At 43.0% G+C, this 14,494-nt stretch overlaps 1 protein-coding gene across 1 annotated transcript in view; it reads left to right on the forward strand.

Annotated features, from left to right (window-relative positions):
- LOC135525705 (cysteine-rich motor neuron 1 protein-like) overlaps positions 1-14,494 on the forward strand; it is a 208,771-nt gene that overhangs the window by 17,592 nt on the left and 176,685 nt on the right. The window contains exon 2 of the mRNA XM_064953494.1: positions 6,066-6,239. Within this exon, the coding sequence (XP_064809566.1) occupies positions 6,066-6,239 (174 nt within the window). The remainder of the gene's footprint in view (positions 1-6,065; positions 6,240-14,494) is intronic.

Raw genomic sequence — 14,494 nt, forward strand, 5'->3', positions numbered from 1 at the left:
AGTGGTAGGGCACTTGGTGATTAAACTGGAGAGTAAAGACTAAAGTCCCATCCAGCCTGTCTTCATCATTGACTCTATAGCCAGACTGTTGCTGGGACTGCCAGAAATTGAAGCATTGCAACTCATTGAGAGAGTGAGCGAACTGGAGGACCCAGGTGAGGTTTTCAAAAAGAAATTCCCAAAAGTGTTTTCTGGTCTAGGAAGGATAGAAGGTGACTACAAAATCTGCCTGAAAGAGGATGCTGTCCCCTATGCCCTTACCACCCCCCGCCGGGTGCCTATCCCTTTATTGGCCAGAGTAAAGGAAGAGTTGGGGAAGATGGAAGAAATTGGGACTGTGTCTAAAATAGAGAGTCCCACAGACTGGTGTGCAGGGATGGTGGTGGTCCCAAAAGCCAATGGGGAAATAAGGATCTGTGTGGACATGACTAAATTGAATGAGGCACTATGCAGAGAGAGACACATCTTACCATCAGTTGAGCAGTCACTGGCTCAGTTGGAAGTCTTCACAAAGCTGGATGCTCGCTCAAGTTTCTGGCAGATACCGCTGTCATCAGAGAGTAGGGCACTCACAACGTTTATAACAACGTTTGGCCGTTAGTGTTTTAATGTTTTGCAATTTGGTATCGCTTCCGGTCCTGAGCATTTCCAGAGACGCATGTCCCAGCTGTTGGATGGGCTGAGTGGCGTCATAGTCCACGCGGACGATGTGCTCGTGTGCGGAAGGTACAGAGCAGAACATGATGTAAGGCTCACAGCAGTTCTGACCCGACTCCAGGAGACTGGCCTGACACTCAATGAAAAATGCACTTTTGCACAATCAGAGGTCTTGTTCTTGGGACACAAAATCAGTGCAGCTGGACCCAGAGAAGATCAGCGCCATCACAGATATGCCCAGACCCCAGAATGTGGCTGAAGTCAGGACCTTCTAAGGCATGGCCACATATGTGGGTAAGTTCCTCCCACAGTTCTCAGATACAACCAAACCTCTGAGATTCTTACTTGCCAAAGAGAATGACTGGTCATGGGGTCGCATGCAACAAGCAGCGTTTGACAAAATCAAAGGAGATCTGGCCTCACAGAGAGTGCTAAGACAAAAGTATCAGCAGATGCATCATCCTTTGGGCTAGGGGCGGTCCTCACACAGATGCAGGACAACATGGAGTGGCGTCCAATAGCATACATCTCCTGAAGCTTATCCGACACAGATCAAAGATATGCTCAAGTGGAGAAGGAGGCGTTGGCTATCACATGGGCATGTGAAAGGATCAGCCAATACCTTATTGGCCTGCAGTTTACAGCAGAGACTGACCACAAACCAGTTGGCTCTGTTAGGGACAAATGCACTGGACGACTTGCCTCCCAGAGTTCTGCGCTTCCGCCTCAGAGTACTGAGGTTCACCTACAAGATGGTGTATGTGCCAGGGAAGGCACTGATTACAGCAGATGCACTCTCCAGGGCCCCATTTAAACGTCCATTATCAGAGGAGGAGCAATGTCTAGAGGGTGAGGTACAGGTGTCCTTTAATGCAGAAGGGACAGTCTACCTGCATCTCAGACCAAACTGCAGCAGATTGCAGAGGAGCAACAACGAGACCACATCTGCCAACAGATAGTGCAGCAATGCAAAAAGGGATGGCCCAGGCAGGAGGAACTGCCTCAACTGCTGAAGCCCTATTGGGTGCACCAAAGTGACTTCCACTGTAATGGAGATCTTCTCATGTAAGGACAACGGATAGTTATCCCAGAGACTCTACAACCAGAAATGCTAGACAGAGTGCATGATGGACACATGGGAATAACCAAATGCAGACTGAGGGCTCAACAGTCAGTGTGGTGGCTTGGTCTGAGTACTCAGATTGCCAAGCTAGTGGCCCAGTGTGAGGTCTGTACAAAATGTCAACCTTGTCATCCGGAGCCAATGATGGCAACGGAGCTGCCAAAACGGCCATGGCAAAATGTAGGGGTGGATATGTTCTATTGGAAAAATGACACTGATCTGCTAGTGGTAGATTACTACTCAAGATACATTGAAATAGCAAAGACACCCATAACCACATCAGCCTGTGTTATCAATGGATTAAAGTGTATTTTTTCCAGGCAAGGGGTCGCTGACGTCCTGGTTACAGATAACGCTCCCCAGTTCTCTGCCAGCTCCTTTTCTGCTTTTGCCGCAGAATATGACTTCATACATGTGACCAGTAGCCCCTACCATGCACAGAGTAATGGTGAGGCAGAGAGAGCTGTGAAAACAGTCAAGGGACTGCTGAAAAAGAACAAGGATCCATACAGGGCTCTGTTAGCTTACAGAGTTACACCACTGCATCATGGGCCGTCGTCTGCCGAGCTCCTGATGGGCAGGAGGCTGCGTTCCCCATTGCCTGTCTCACCGGCTCAGCTTAAACCCCGATGGCCTAACAGGAAGGCATTCGCTGAGAGGGACAAACGTCTGAATCAAACGCAAACTGGAGACTTTAATCGGAGACAAGGTGCTAAGGAGAGGCCAGAGCTGACCGAAGGTCAACGTGTGTGGATTACAAACTCGAAGACATCAGCAATAGTGCTGAGGAAAGCGGATGCCCCACGCTCCTATGTGGTGGACACAGGCTCAGAGGAGGTACGGAGGAACAGAACACACCTCAGCTCTTACAGATCTACCAGCCACACAGACTGAGGACACACAGATCTACCAGCCACACAGACTGAGGCCACACAGATCTACCAGCCACACAGACTGAGGCCACAGGAAATGCACAAAAGGAGGGTGAAGGAGAGAGAATCATCACAGAGCCACAAGCGCGCCCAAAAAGGGATGTGAAGCTACCAGAGTGGCTGAAAGACTATGTTACGTGAAGAGAAAACATACTGTTGGGGACCATACCCAGCAAACAGAGACTGTACCTAAGTTAATGTTCATACTGTGTGATTGAATGCTTTCATACTGTTTCAGAATGGAAAGTAGCATGTTAGAGAATAATACTGGTTTCCAAATTGCATTTCAGTTATGCTTCAGTGGTTATGCATGTTGAGTTCTTGTTCATGGGAGAGGGGAACATGTAGTAGGATGTCCCTTGGGGGTATCCGTACCTATGTAGGACATGCAAGGGTTAGGTTAATAAACAGGCTGGAGCTATAACCTCGTTGTCGCTCGTCCTTATTTTAGATCATACTACAATTGTGGCTAGAGTTTCAGTCTTTTCATTGATAAAGATTTCCATCAGGCGTAATTGTCAAGCATCATTAGCACATGACAAACACTCCCGTACCCAGATGCACCTGAAGCATGTACATTAACCATGACTCTCCTCATTAGTGTTGTGCTCAGAACACAGATGTTCCTTCTCATTTGCAGGTTTGCACTGATAGTGGAACCAAACTTCTGCTGTCTGTTCTCAGAAACAGTTCTGTTCTGTCTGCTCTCAGTCTCAAATGTTCTCTTTTTCAACCACTTGTAATGACATCCATCCATCTAAAAATCCATCTAAAACTAAACGAAACAATCTGTAATTTGAACAGCCTGACTCTGCCACTTTGTTTGGTAAGCTGAGCAATGGGGCTCTGGAAGTAACCATCTCAAACTTAAAATCTCCTGTCAGAAGGAATGGTTGCCTGATGGCTATATAAAAATAACAGAATATAGATTATATCAGTAGAGCTGCGCATAGGGGTTGTGAACCAGCCAAGCTGAACCAATCCCAGATGCCTATTCTCTTAAACCCTCCAGTCATTTGCTGGGTTGATATATGAATGGATTTCAACTCAATAAAATATTGTTTCCACTCACTATAATGTGATTTGGGGGATTAAACTGTGAGATAACAGAAAGAAATGAAGACACATTTAATTGAGTGACACCAGAGGCCATGACAGGCTCACCAGCTCAAGTAAAATCCAGAACACTCGGTGGTGAGACAACCCTTTAACACCTTTGCCCAAAGATGGATGTGCCTGCTGTGACTGCCGTCAAGGGTGATTTTGTGCCCCAGTGTTTTTCTGATGCTCCCACAAATAGGGCCAGTGAAGGCTGGATTAAATTTGGTGTCTGTAGTGAGAGAAGACAAGCGGAAATGTTTACCTCTTCCTCCAATGCTTCTTCCTTGTCACACTCCCCCCTTTTTGTCCCTGAAGTCTCTCAAACAGACCGGGGTTCAAATATTAATACAAACTAATTTCAAATACTTTACCTGGGCTTTATTGTGCTTGCCTGGCATAGAAGGAACCAATAGAATAGTTGCAAAAGAGCAAACCCCAATTATCTTGCATTCCAGGCAGACTAGAGCAAATGCTAAAAGTGTTGGAAAGACTTAAAATAGTATTTGAACCCAGGTATGCCATCAATCGTGGGCCTAGGAGAAGTGATAGAATTTGCAGGGCTGGATAGTGGATATAATTTAGGACCAGAAGAAAAGATGGAGGGGTTAGGGTTGGCTGGCAGAACTAAAGAAATAAAACCCTATGTTAGAATCCTGAGCTATCCAGGATAGGAAGAGCAGATCATCTTCTGTAGCTACTGTAAATCCATAAAAAATATCCTCTTTTCTTAAAAGCAAGAAACATTTTTATTCGTGCTTTTGTTGCATCATTTTGTCAGACGACGATAGTTCTTTAATTTTCCTCTCCTACGCGAAATTACTGTACATTTAAAAGCTTAAATGTTTGAAATATCTCTGTTGTCTTGAGTAATTAATAGGTACCTTCAGTACCAGCGAATACAAATACTGCCTGCTCCTTCATGTAGCCAGGCAGGGCCCCCTGCTAAGATAACTATCCGGTGCCACCACAGTGTGCTGTCTGAGACTGGAACCAGGGAGCTATCCTCAAACAAAATCACAGGGGCTTCAGATGCCATGAGGCCCCAACTTTATTACTTTTCTTTTAGCATTGCTTTGGTGTTGGGTTTACTGTTTCAATGAGGATTTCATCCAACTTTTAAAACAAGTTCTAATTTCAGATACAGAATGTGTTCAATGCTGCATAACTCAAGATGTCACATAAATCATACTTTGACGTCAGTGGGAGGTTTCTAAAAACGCTTGAGTTAGGCAATGCCCTTATCAATTATTACAGCATTTTGAAAGATAAATGATAAATAATTTAACATCTTCCATTTTGATTTTGATAAAGTAGTGGATAGCATGATTTTGGAATGAGATGTTTGACAAGCAGGTGTCCATATACTTTTGGCTATGTATTGTTACTCTATTGTTAATGCTAGATGTTTATATAATGATGAGTCATTGATGTGTACATTGTATTCTCTGATCTTGAAGCGTATGCATTTCATACACAGTTATTGACAATAATATACACATACTTTACTGTATCTGTCCATACGCACACGCTCAAACATTTACCCACACACTTTCACTCAATGTCACTTCTATGCTCAGAGATAGAAGATGAAAACATCATACTCTATGCCAACACAAGCTCTAGAGTGGGCACATGTGCTCAAGCGGGCACACACACACATGCACATGCAGGCACACACCCACCCACACACACACAATGCCCTATTTGCATTGCAAATACAACTTCATAATCTTGCTGTCAGATAGCAGTGTGTTGGGGTCTAGGGGCTGAGATTGACTCTGTGGGGATAAAATCACTGACGATGCGGTGGGGAGCTAGATAGTGGAATGGAATGCTTCTTCCTACACCTGGATATACTGGTTTCGTCCCAAATGTTACCCTCTTCCCTATGTAGTGCACTGCTTTTGACCAAGGCCCATATAGCTCTGGTCAAATCTAGTGCGCTATAATAGGGATAGGGTGCCATTTGCAATGTTCCCACTGTAACATACTGATCAATATTTCAGCTGAGGAGTTGAAAATTACTGACCTTTATAGTGTTTTATTTGCAATACATTCTTGGGGGATAGTGTGAGTACCGGTACTGCTTTCCAGTTAGGATTGTTGGAGGCGTTATGAAAACAAATCTGGAATTGAAACATTAATGAAATGTTATATTGTCAACTTGATAAAAACAAATGTGTTGATGCCCTTGATTTGATGTAATCTTACAATTACATTGTCCTCACTGTACCTTTCCTGGTCCTGATCAGATGAAAACTGGGACGACGACCAACTGTTGGGATTTGAGCCGTGCAATGAGAACCTGATCACGGGCTGCAACATCATCGATGGGAGGTGTGAGTGTGACAGCATACGGACCTGCAACAACCCCTTTGAGTTCCCCAGCCAGGACGCATGCCAGACCGCTCTGAGGAAGATTGAAGGTATTATGCAAGTCAATTAATGTTTAACAATGAAATATTAATGTTTGTCCTCTTGGACTTGTATGGCTCAGTTGATAGAAGAAGGATATTTAGAAGGAGGAATATTATTCCCAGAATGGTACACAGCTCGACAAAACACCTTTCTCTCTCTCTGGCCGGCATGATGCAGTTCCTAAGAGTGGGTAGAGTAGTGCATGCCTGGTCATGTTTCAAGCCACAAGCACCCAAGGTGTTTTCATGCAGTAATGTATGCTGTGTAGTCTACTGTTAGTTACCATCTGTATGGATGGTTTGTTAGATGCTTTGACTTTAAATGGATCATCCAAGTGCGTGGGTAGTTTGAGTTCTGATCTGACTCGTACTGTTAGGTTTTCATAGTGATTTTCTCAATATTATATTCGCGCCCATATGCCTCTGCCAATTCTATAGGATTAATTATTGGCAGTAATTAACTCAGCTAATTTTTATGTGCTTCTTTATTAATTATTAAATACTCAGACATAAATCAAACTGAATGATCAATTCCCAGCTTCGCTTAAGGGTGGTATGCAGCCTCCATACTGATTGAATAGCTGTCACTGAGCTTGGTTTTCGGGATCTTCATCCCTTTCTGTTGTTCCCCCAGCATATTTAAAATTCTGTTACAGTTGCACTTGGAATAACAACTCGTAAATCTCTGGCACTACACAATGTTGTCATTTATTTATCTGCTCTTTTGCTGCGCCTGTTTACTCCCATTTTTTATTTTTTAGTGTGAGGGGTTTTGTTTGTTTCGTCAGATATTTTTTCTCTGACAGGCTCTCCTCAGTGCATCTGTGATATTCAAAAAAACAACCAAACAAACAAACAAGCTTTTTGTTGAAAAGCTGATAAGGATTCTAATAGGCCTATCAGAATGCAGTCCCCCATGGTTACCCAGACCTTATCTCAGTGTCTGCTGTTGTGTTCACAGTTCTCTGGCAGCAGACGGCCAATTAAATCACCAGAATATAGGTTTGTTATAGCAACCAACCATCCTAGCAATGGGGATGAGGGCCCTTGTTGTTAAATTGTGGCAGGTATACCTTCACATGCTGACCAGACCACCGCACACGTGCATTCGTGCATTGGCATGCTCCGTCGTGCACAGGTTGTTTTTGTTCACCCACACCAGACACGATCATGACATGTAGGTTGAAATATCAAAACAGACACTGAACCAATTATATTAAATTGGGGACAGGTCAAAAAGCATTACAAATTTCTGCCAATTTAGCTAGCTAGCTTGCTGTTGCTAGCTAATTTGTCCTGGGATATAAACATTTGGTTGTTATTTTACCTGAAATGCACAAGGTCCTCTACTCCGACAATTAATCCACAGATAAAACGGTAAATTTGTTTCTCGTCATCACTCCTCCTTTGTTCAGGCTTCTTTTTCTTCTTTGGACTTTATGGCGGTTGCCAATCAACTCCATAGCATTACTACAACCGACTGGAGTGTGTTAATCTTTCCATCACCCACGTGGATATATGCTCCTAAAAACTAATGTATCCTGTTGTGTCCTGTTTGGCTGGTTCAGTCATTTGTTATGGCTGGTGGTGGAAGGTGTTGTGAACGTTGGTGGTCTGGGTCCTGTCTGTCTGTCTGTCTGTCTGTCTGTCTGTCTGTCTGTCTCTCTGTCTTTCTGTCTCTCTGTCTGTCTGTCTGTCTGTCTGTCTGTCTGTCTGTCTGTCTGTCTGTGTGTCTGTCTGTCTGTGTGTCTGTGTGTGTGTGTGTGTGTGTGTGTGTGTGTGTGTGTGTGTGTGTGTGTGTGTGTGTGTGTGTGTGTGTGTGTGCGCGCACCTGTGTGCATGCTTCTGTGTCTCTGTGTGTGTCTCTGTCTTGGCAAGGTAGTCCTTTGGATGTGTGTGTAGAATGAACTCTTGCTCCCGTAACCACAGACTGAGAGATTACACTGAGAACAGACTGGGATTATTATAATCAGCAGCATCACAGTATTACAGATTTCTCAGCGTACCAATGAGCCTTGTTTTGGTTCAATGAGGGCAGACCCATAGGGCGGTGCACAATTGGCCCAGCGTCGTCCAGGTTTGGCCTGGGTAGGTCGTCATTGTAAATAATCATTTTTGACTTGCCTAGTTAAATAAAAAATACTGATTCCAGAGTTTTTCTTTATTTGTACTATTTTCTACATTGTAGAATAATAGTGAAGACATCAAAACTATGAAATAACACATATGGAATCATGTAGTAACCACAAATTAAAATATATTTCAGATTCTTCAAAGTAGCCACCCTTTGCCTTGATGAAAGCTTTGCACACTCTTGACATTTTCTCAGCCAGCTTCATGAGGTAGTCACCTGGAATCCATTTCAATTAACAGGTGTGCTAAAAGTTAATTTGTGGAAATTCTTTCCTTCTTAATGCATTTGAGCCAATCAGTTGTGTTGTGACAAGGTAGGGGTGGTATACAGAAGATAGCTCTATTTGGTAAAAGACCAAGTCCATATTATGGGAAGAACAGCTCAACTAAGCAAAGAGAAAAGACAGTTCATCATTACTTTAAGACATAAAGGTCAGTCAATGCGGAACATTTGGAGAACTTTGAAAGTTTCTTCAAGTGCAGTCACAAAAACCATCGAGCGCTATGATGAAACTAGCTCTCATGAGGACCGCCACAGGAAAGGAAGATCCAGAGTTACCTCTACTGCAGATGATAAGTTCAATAGAATTATCAGTCTCAGAAATTGTGGCCAAAATAAATGCTTCACTTAGTTAAAGTAACCAACACATCTCAACATCAACTGTTCAGAGACTGCGAGAATCAGGCCTACTAAAGGACATCAGTAATACTAAGAGACTTGTTTCGGCCAAGAAACACGAGCAATGGATATTATACTGGTGGAAATCTTTCCTTTCTGATGAGTTCAAATTTGAGATTTTTGGACTCATCAACCACCCTATCTTTGTGAGACGCAGAGTAGGGGAACGGATGATCGCAAGTGTGGTTCCCACCGCGAAGCATGGAGGAGGTGTGATGGTGTGGGTGCTTTGCTGTTGACACTGTCAGTGATTTATTTAGAATTCAAGGCACAGTTAACCAGCATGGCTACCACAGCATTCTGCAGTGGTATGCTATCCCATCTTTTTTTATTTAGTGGGATTATCATTTGTTTTTCAACAAGACAATGACCCAACATACCTCCAGGCTGTGTAAGGGCTATTTGACCAAGACGTAGAGTAATGGAGTGCTGCATCAGATGACCTGGCCTCCACAATCACCCGACCTCAACCCAAATGAGATGGTTTGGGATGAGTTTAACCGCAGAGTGAAGGAAAAGCATCCAACAAGTGCTCAGCATATGTGAAGACTGTTGGTAAAGCTGGTTGAGTGAATTTTTTGGGGGGTTATGTAACGGTTTTCTTGAGGTGAAGGAGAGGCAGACCAAAACACAGTGTGGTGTTTATTCATGTTTTTTAATAAAGACACTATACATGAATAAACTAACAAAAAAAACAATAAACGTGAGAAAACCTCAACAGCCTCTCTGGTGAAAACAAACACAGAGACATGAACAATCACCCACAAAACCCAACACCAAACAGGCTACCTAAATATGGCTCCCCATCAGAGACAATGACTAACACCTGCCTCTGATTGAGAACCATATCAGGCCAGACATAGAAATAGACAAACAAGACATCCAACATAGAATGCCCACTCAGATCACACCCTGACCAAACAAAACATAGAAACATACAAAGCAAACTATGGTCAGGGTGTGACAGGTTACTACGTGATTCCATGTGTTTATTCATAGTTTTTATGTCTTCACTATTATTCTACAATGTAGAAAATAGTAAAAACAAAGAAAAACCCTTGAATGAGTAGGTATGTGCAAACTTTTGACTGGTACTGTAAGTATTCACACCCCTGAGTCAATACTTTGTAGAAGCACCTTTGAGTCATCTTGGGTATGTCTGTATCAGCTTTGCACATCTGTATTTGTGATTTTCTCCCATTCTTCCTTTTAGAGTTTCTCAGAGTCTGTTAAATTAAGCCGTGTTCAAATTGGCAGTTTCATGTGATTCAAATCCTATTCATTTGCATATCTGATTTGATTTTTTTTTCTTTTTCCTGCAGTCCGAACAGTCAAAAAGCACATGGTATCGGTGTCCATAAGCTATTTTAGGTCATAGGAAATGATGACATAGATATTATGTACAAAAAGTTAAGATCAGCGTAAAAACACACACAAAATAGCAGAATTGGTCAGGAGCCCATAAGACATCTGTTATCCACTGCAGCACTATCTTCCTCTCTTTTCACATTCACTCGGTTGGTAATGCTTACAAATTGGATCATAACTCTAAAAGTAGCTGAGATCCCACTCTGGAAGTTTGATATGCCAATAGAGTATATTATGTTCAACAATATATTGAAATATTTGCCAAATCAAAATGGTGTGTTGGTATTGATCAATATTAATAAATTAATGTAAGATTTTAAAAAATTGAAATCCAAATACTACTCAAGGTTTCTTCCTAGGTTCCTGACTTTCTAGGGAGTTTTTCTAAGCAACCAGGCTTCTACATCTGCATTGCTTTCTGTTTGGGGTTTTAGGCTTGGTTTCTGTATAAGTACTTTGTGACATCTGCTGATGTAAAAAGGGATTTTTAAATAAATGTGATGTGATATGTCATCAGGAAAAAGCCCCATGATAATGGGCCATTTCCTCTTTTCCTGAGAATCATATTTCGAGACAGAATTATTCATTTTCTGGGCTGTTACATAAAGCCGGGTTGTTTTTCATTTTTGCACTACTTGGGTGAAGCAAGCTGATTGATTTCGAATGTGGAAGTGGAGAGGGGTGCATTTGTCCAGTTGTAATACCATACATTTTCATGCCTGCTATTTATGGTCATGACTGTTGGTTGTGACTCATCTGGTTGTCTTATCTTTAGTATCCTGAGTGAGTAGACAATACCCAAATTGATTTCATATTAAACCCCCATCAAATGAAGAGGTATTATTACCATAATTATTGATTACACAATGGCCGTGTTCCAGGCTGACTACATTCCTGCCTGATCTCACATCTCCTGGGTAGGTGTTTAACATACACTACATGGCCAAAACTGCACTACATGGCCGAAGCTGCTTAAAATTAGTGGATCCAGCTATTTCAGACACACCTCTTGCTGACAAGTGTATAAAATTGAGCACACCTCCATGCAATCTCCATAGACAAACATTAGTAGTAGAATGGCCTGTACTGAAGAGCTCAGTGACTTTCAACGTGGCACCATCATAGGATGCCACCTTTCCAACAAGTCAGTTTGTCAAATCTCTGCGCTGCTAGAGTTGCCTCGGTCAACTGTAAGTGCGGTTATTGTGAAGTGGAAATGTCTAGGAGCAACAACGGCTCAGCTTTGAACGGCTAAGCCACACAAGCTCACAGAACGGGACCGCCGAGTGCTGAAGCGCGTAGCACGTAAAAATCGCCTGTCCTCGGTTGCAACACTCACTTGCAACTGTAAGGTTTGGTAGAGCAGGAATAATGGAATAACTAATGCCCTTGTGGCTGAATGGAAGCAAGTCCCCACAGCAATGTTCCAAAATCTAGGGGAAAGCCTTCACAGAAGAGTGGAGACTGTTACAGCTAAAGGGGGACCAACTACATAAAAATGCCCATGATTTTGGAATGAGATGTTCGACGAGCAGCTGTCCACATACGTTTGACCATGTAATGTATCAGCTAACCATTTGATATAGTAATCTGCTGCAATGTAGTCTGTCTGGATTGCGACCAAAGCCTCCTCCTTCTGGCAATGAATAAGGCCCAATCCAGGTGCACACAATAGCACTAGCAGCCATGTCCTTGTAAAAGATTACCAATCTGACTGAAAAAGTACCTCTGGACAAATGTACAGTATGTCAGGATTGTAAATTATGTGATCTGTCATGAGTTTGTTGAACAAATAAATCTTAAATAATCTGTGCGGTACATCTCCAAGCCTGTTGTGTTGTGATAGGCCTGATGACCTCTGAAGGTGTGTTGTGATAGATTGGATCTGTATGGCCGGTTGATGCGCTCTGATAGGCTGAGCAGGTGCGGGTGGTGTTTTCTCATAGGTTGATCTGTACGGCTAGTGTGTTCTGATAGGTTGAATGACCCCTGATGATGTTTTCTGATAGGCCGAATGACCCCTGATCATGCATTCTCTCCTAATGGCCTTTAAATACTCTCTAACACAGAGACAAAGGTCTCCTGAAAGTTCAACAGGATCATAATGCTCTTGCTCTTTTCGCTCCTACTGACAACCATATTCCGCACGCCTGCATCTACTGCATTAAATCAATCTTCAATGAAACTGGAATAGCATGTTGACCTTTCAAGCCTTTAATGATATTTTTAGCTTAGAAAACTGTATTTTTTGTCATATCATAACCTGATAAGGAGTCTTCAGGTCTCTTTGCTCACTGAGGGCTATATTTTAATAAACATAATGTTAGTGGGTAGACCGTTGGGCCACTAACCAAAAGGTTGCAAGATCGAATCCCCAAGCTGCCAAGGTAAACATCTGTCGTTCTGCCCCTGAGCAAGGCAGCTAACCCACTGTTCCCCGACACAGAAGACGTGGATGTCGATTAAGGCAGCTCCCCGCACCTCTCTGATTCAGAGGGGTTGGGTTAAATGCGGAAAACACATTTCAGTTGAAGGCATTCAGTTGTACAACTGACTAGGTATCCCCCCTTACTCTATGGGGAATCTAAGCGCTGCCGGTAGCGTTATAGGTCAGGGAGTGTGTCATAAATATTTTTGCTATTTTCACAGCTGTTATTTTGAGCCCAATAGCTGGCTGTGGCGCAAAAGGTCTGGGTTTTGATGAATATGCAAGTTGTAGGTGTGATGAGGGCTTGGTCACACACTGGCCAATCAAGCCGTTCCATGGCTTATTATTGCATGTGTTCGTCTCAATTTCTGTAGGTTATTGAAGGTCTTTGCATTGTCATCAGCTCAAATTCAGCTGGGGGCACGGAATATTCTCGTCCAATCCCAGCATAGGCTACAGTAACGAGTGATATCAAAAGTTAAAAAAAGATCTAGCATCTGCTCAATATTTTCAGAGTGTTGACAGTCAACATTGTTGTAATTGGCTTTAACGAGTATAAGCCTTTACACATTGAAAGTCTCCTCAAATATAATACCAGGCTCACGTAAATTGTTTTGTATGTGGGAGGCACGTTCTCAATTAGCATGATAGGCCTACTGTTGATACGACATTAAAGGACTGAAAAATTTGAGCAGTCTATGTTTGTTGGAGTCTTTGGTCACCGGACATGAGGCGCTCTTTGGAAATGGGGATGAATGCAAGCCGAATGGAGTATGCACTGCAGGTAGGCCTATGTGAATAGTGAATAATGCAAAAGCATGTCGGCAAAACCCTCATGAGTAGACAATTTAGAAACCTTTTATGGATATGTTCCTAGATGCATTGCTGTTGAAGCAGCTTTTGTTATAGTAGGGTAAGGGCTTGTTTGTTAATCAAACTAAATGGAGAACAAGCGATTGTTACTGGAAAATAACTTAAACGTTTCTAAATATTAGTGCCACCGGACGATCTCATCTCACGTTCCATAGTGGGCATATAGCCTATATGGAGGGGCCACTGGATGATCTCATCTCAGGTTCCATAGTGGGCATATAGCCTATATGGAGGGGCCACTGGATTATCTCATCTCACGTTCCATAGTGGGCATATAGCCTATATGGAGGGGCCAACGGATGATCTCATCTCAGGATCCATAGTGGGCATATAGCCTATATGGAGGGGCCACTGGATTATCTCATCTCAGGTTCCATAGTGGGCATATAGCCTATATGGAGGGGCCACTGGATTATCTCATCTCACGTTCCATAGTGGGCATATAGCCTATATGGAGGGGCCACTGGATTATCTCATCTCAGGTTCCATAGTGGGCATATAGCCTATATGGAGGGGCCACTGGATTATCTCATCTCAGGTTCCATAGTGGGCATATAGCCTATATGGAGGGGCCACTGGATTATCTCATCTCACGTTCCATGGTGGGCATATAGCCTATATGGAGGGACCACTGGATTATCTCATCTCAGGTTCCATAGTGGCATATAGCCTATATGGAGGGGCCACTGGATTATCTCACCTCACGTTCCATAGTGGGCATATAGCCTATATGGAGGGGCCACTGGATTATCTCACCTCAGGTTCCATGGTGGGCATATAGCC

The sequence above is a fragment of the Oncorhynchus masou genome, chromosome 32, assembly GCF_036934945.1.
Source record: "Oncorhynchus masou masou isolate Uvic2021 chromosome 32, UVic_Omas_1.1, whole genome shotgun sequence".
Taxonomy (NCBI): domain Eukaryota; kingdom Metazoa; phylum Chordata; class Actinopteri; order Salmoniformes; family Salmonidae; genus Oncorhynchus; species Oncorhynchus masou.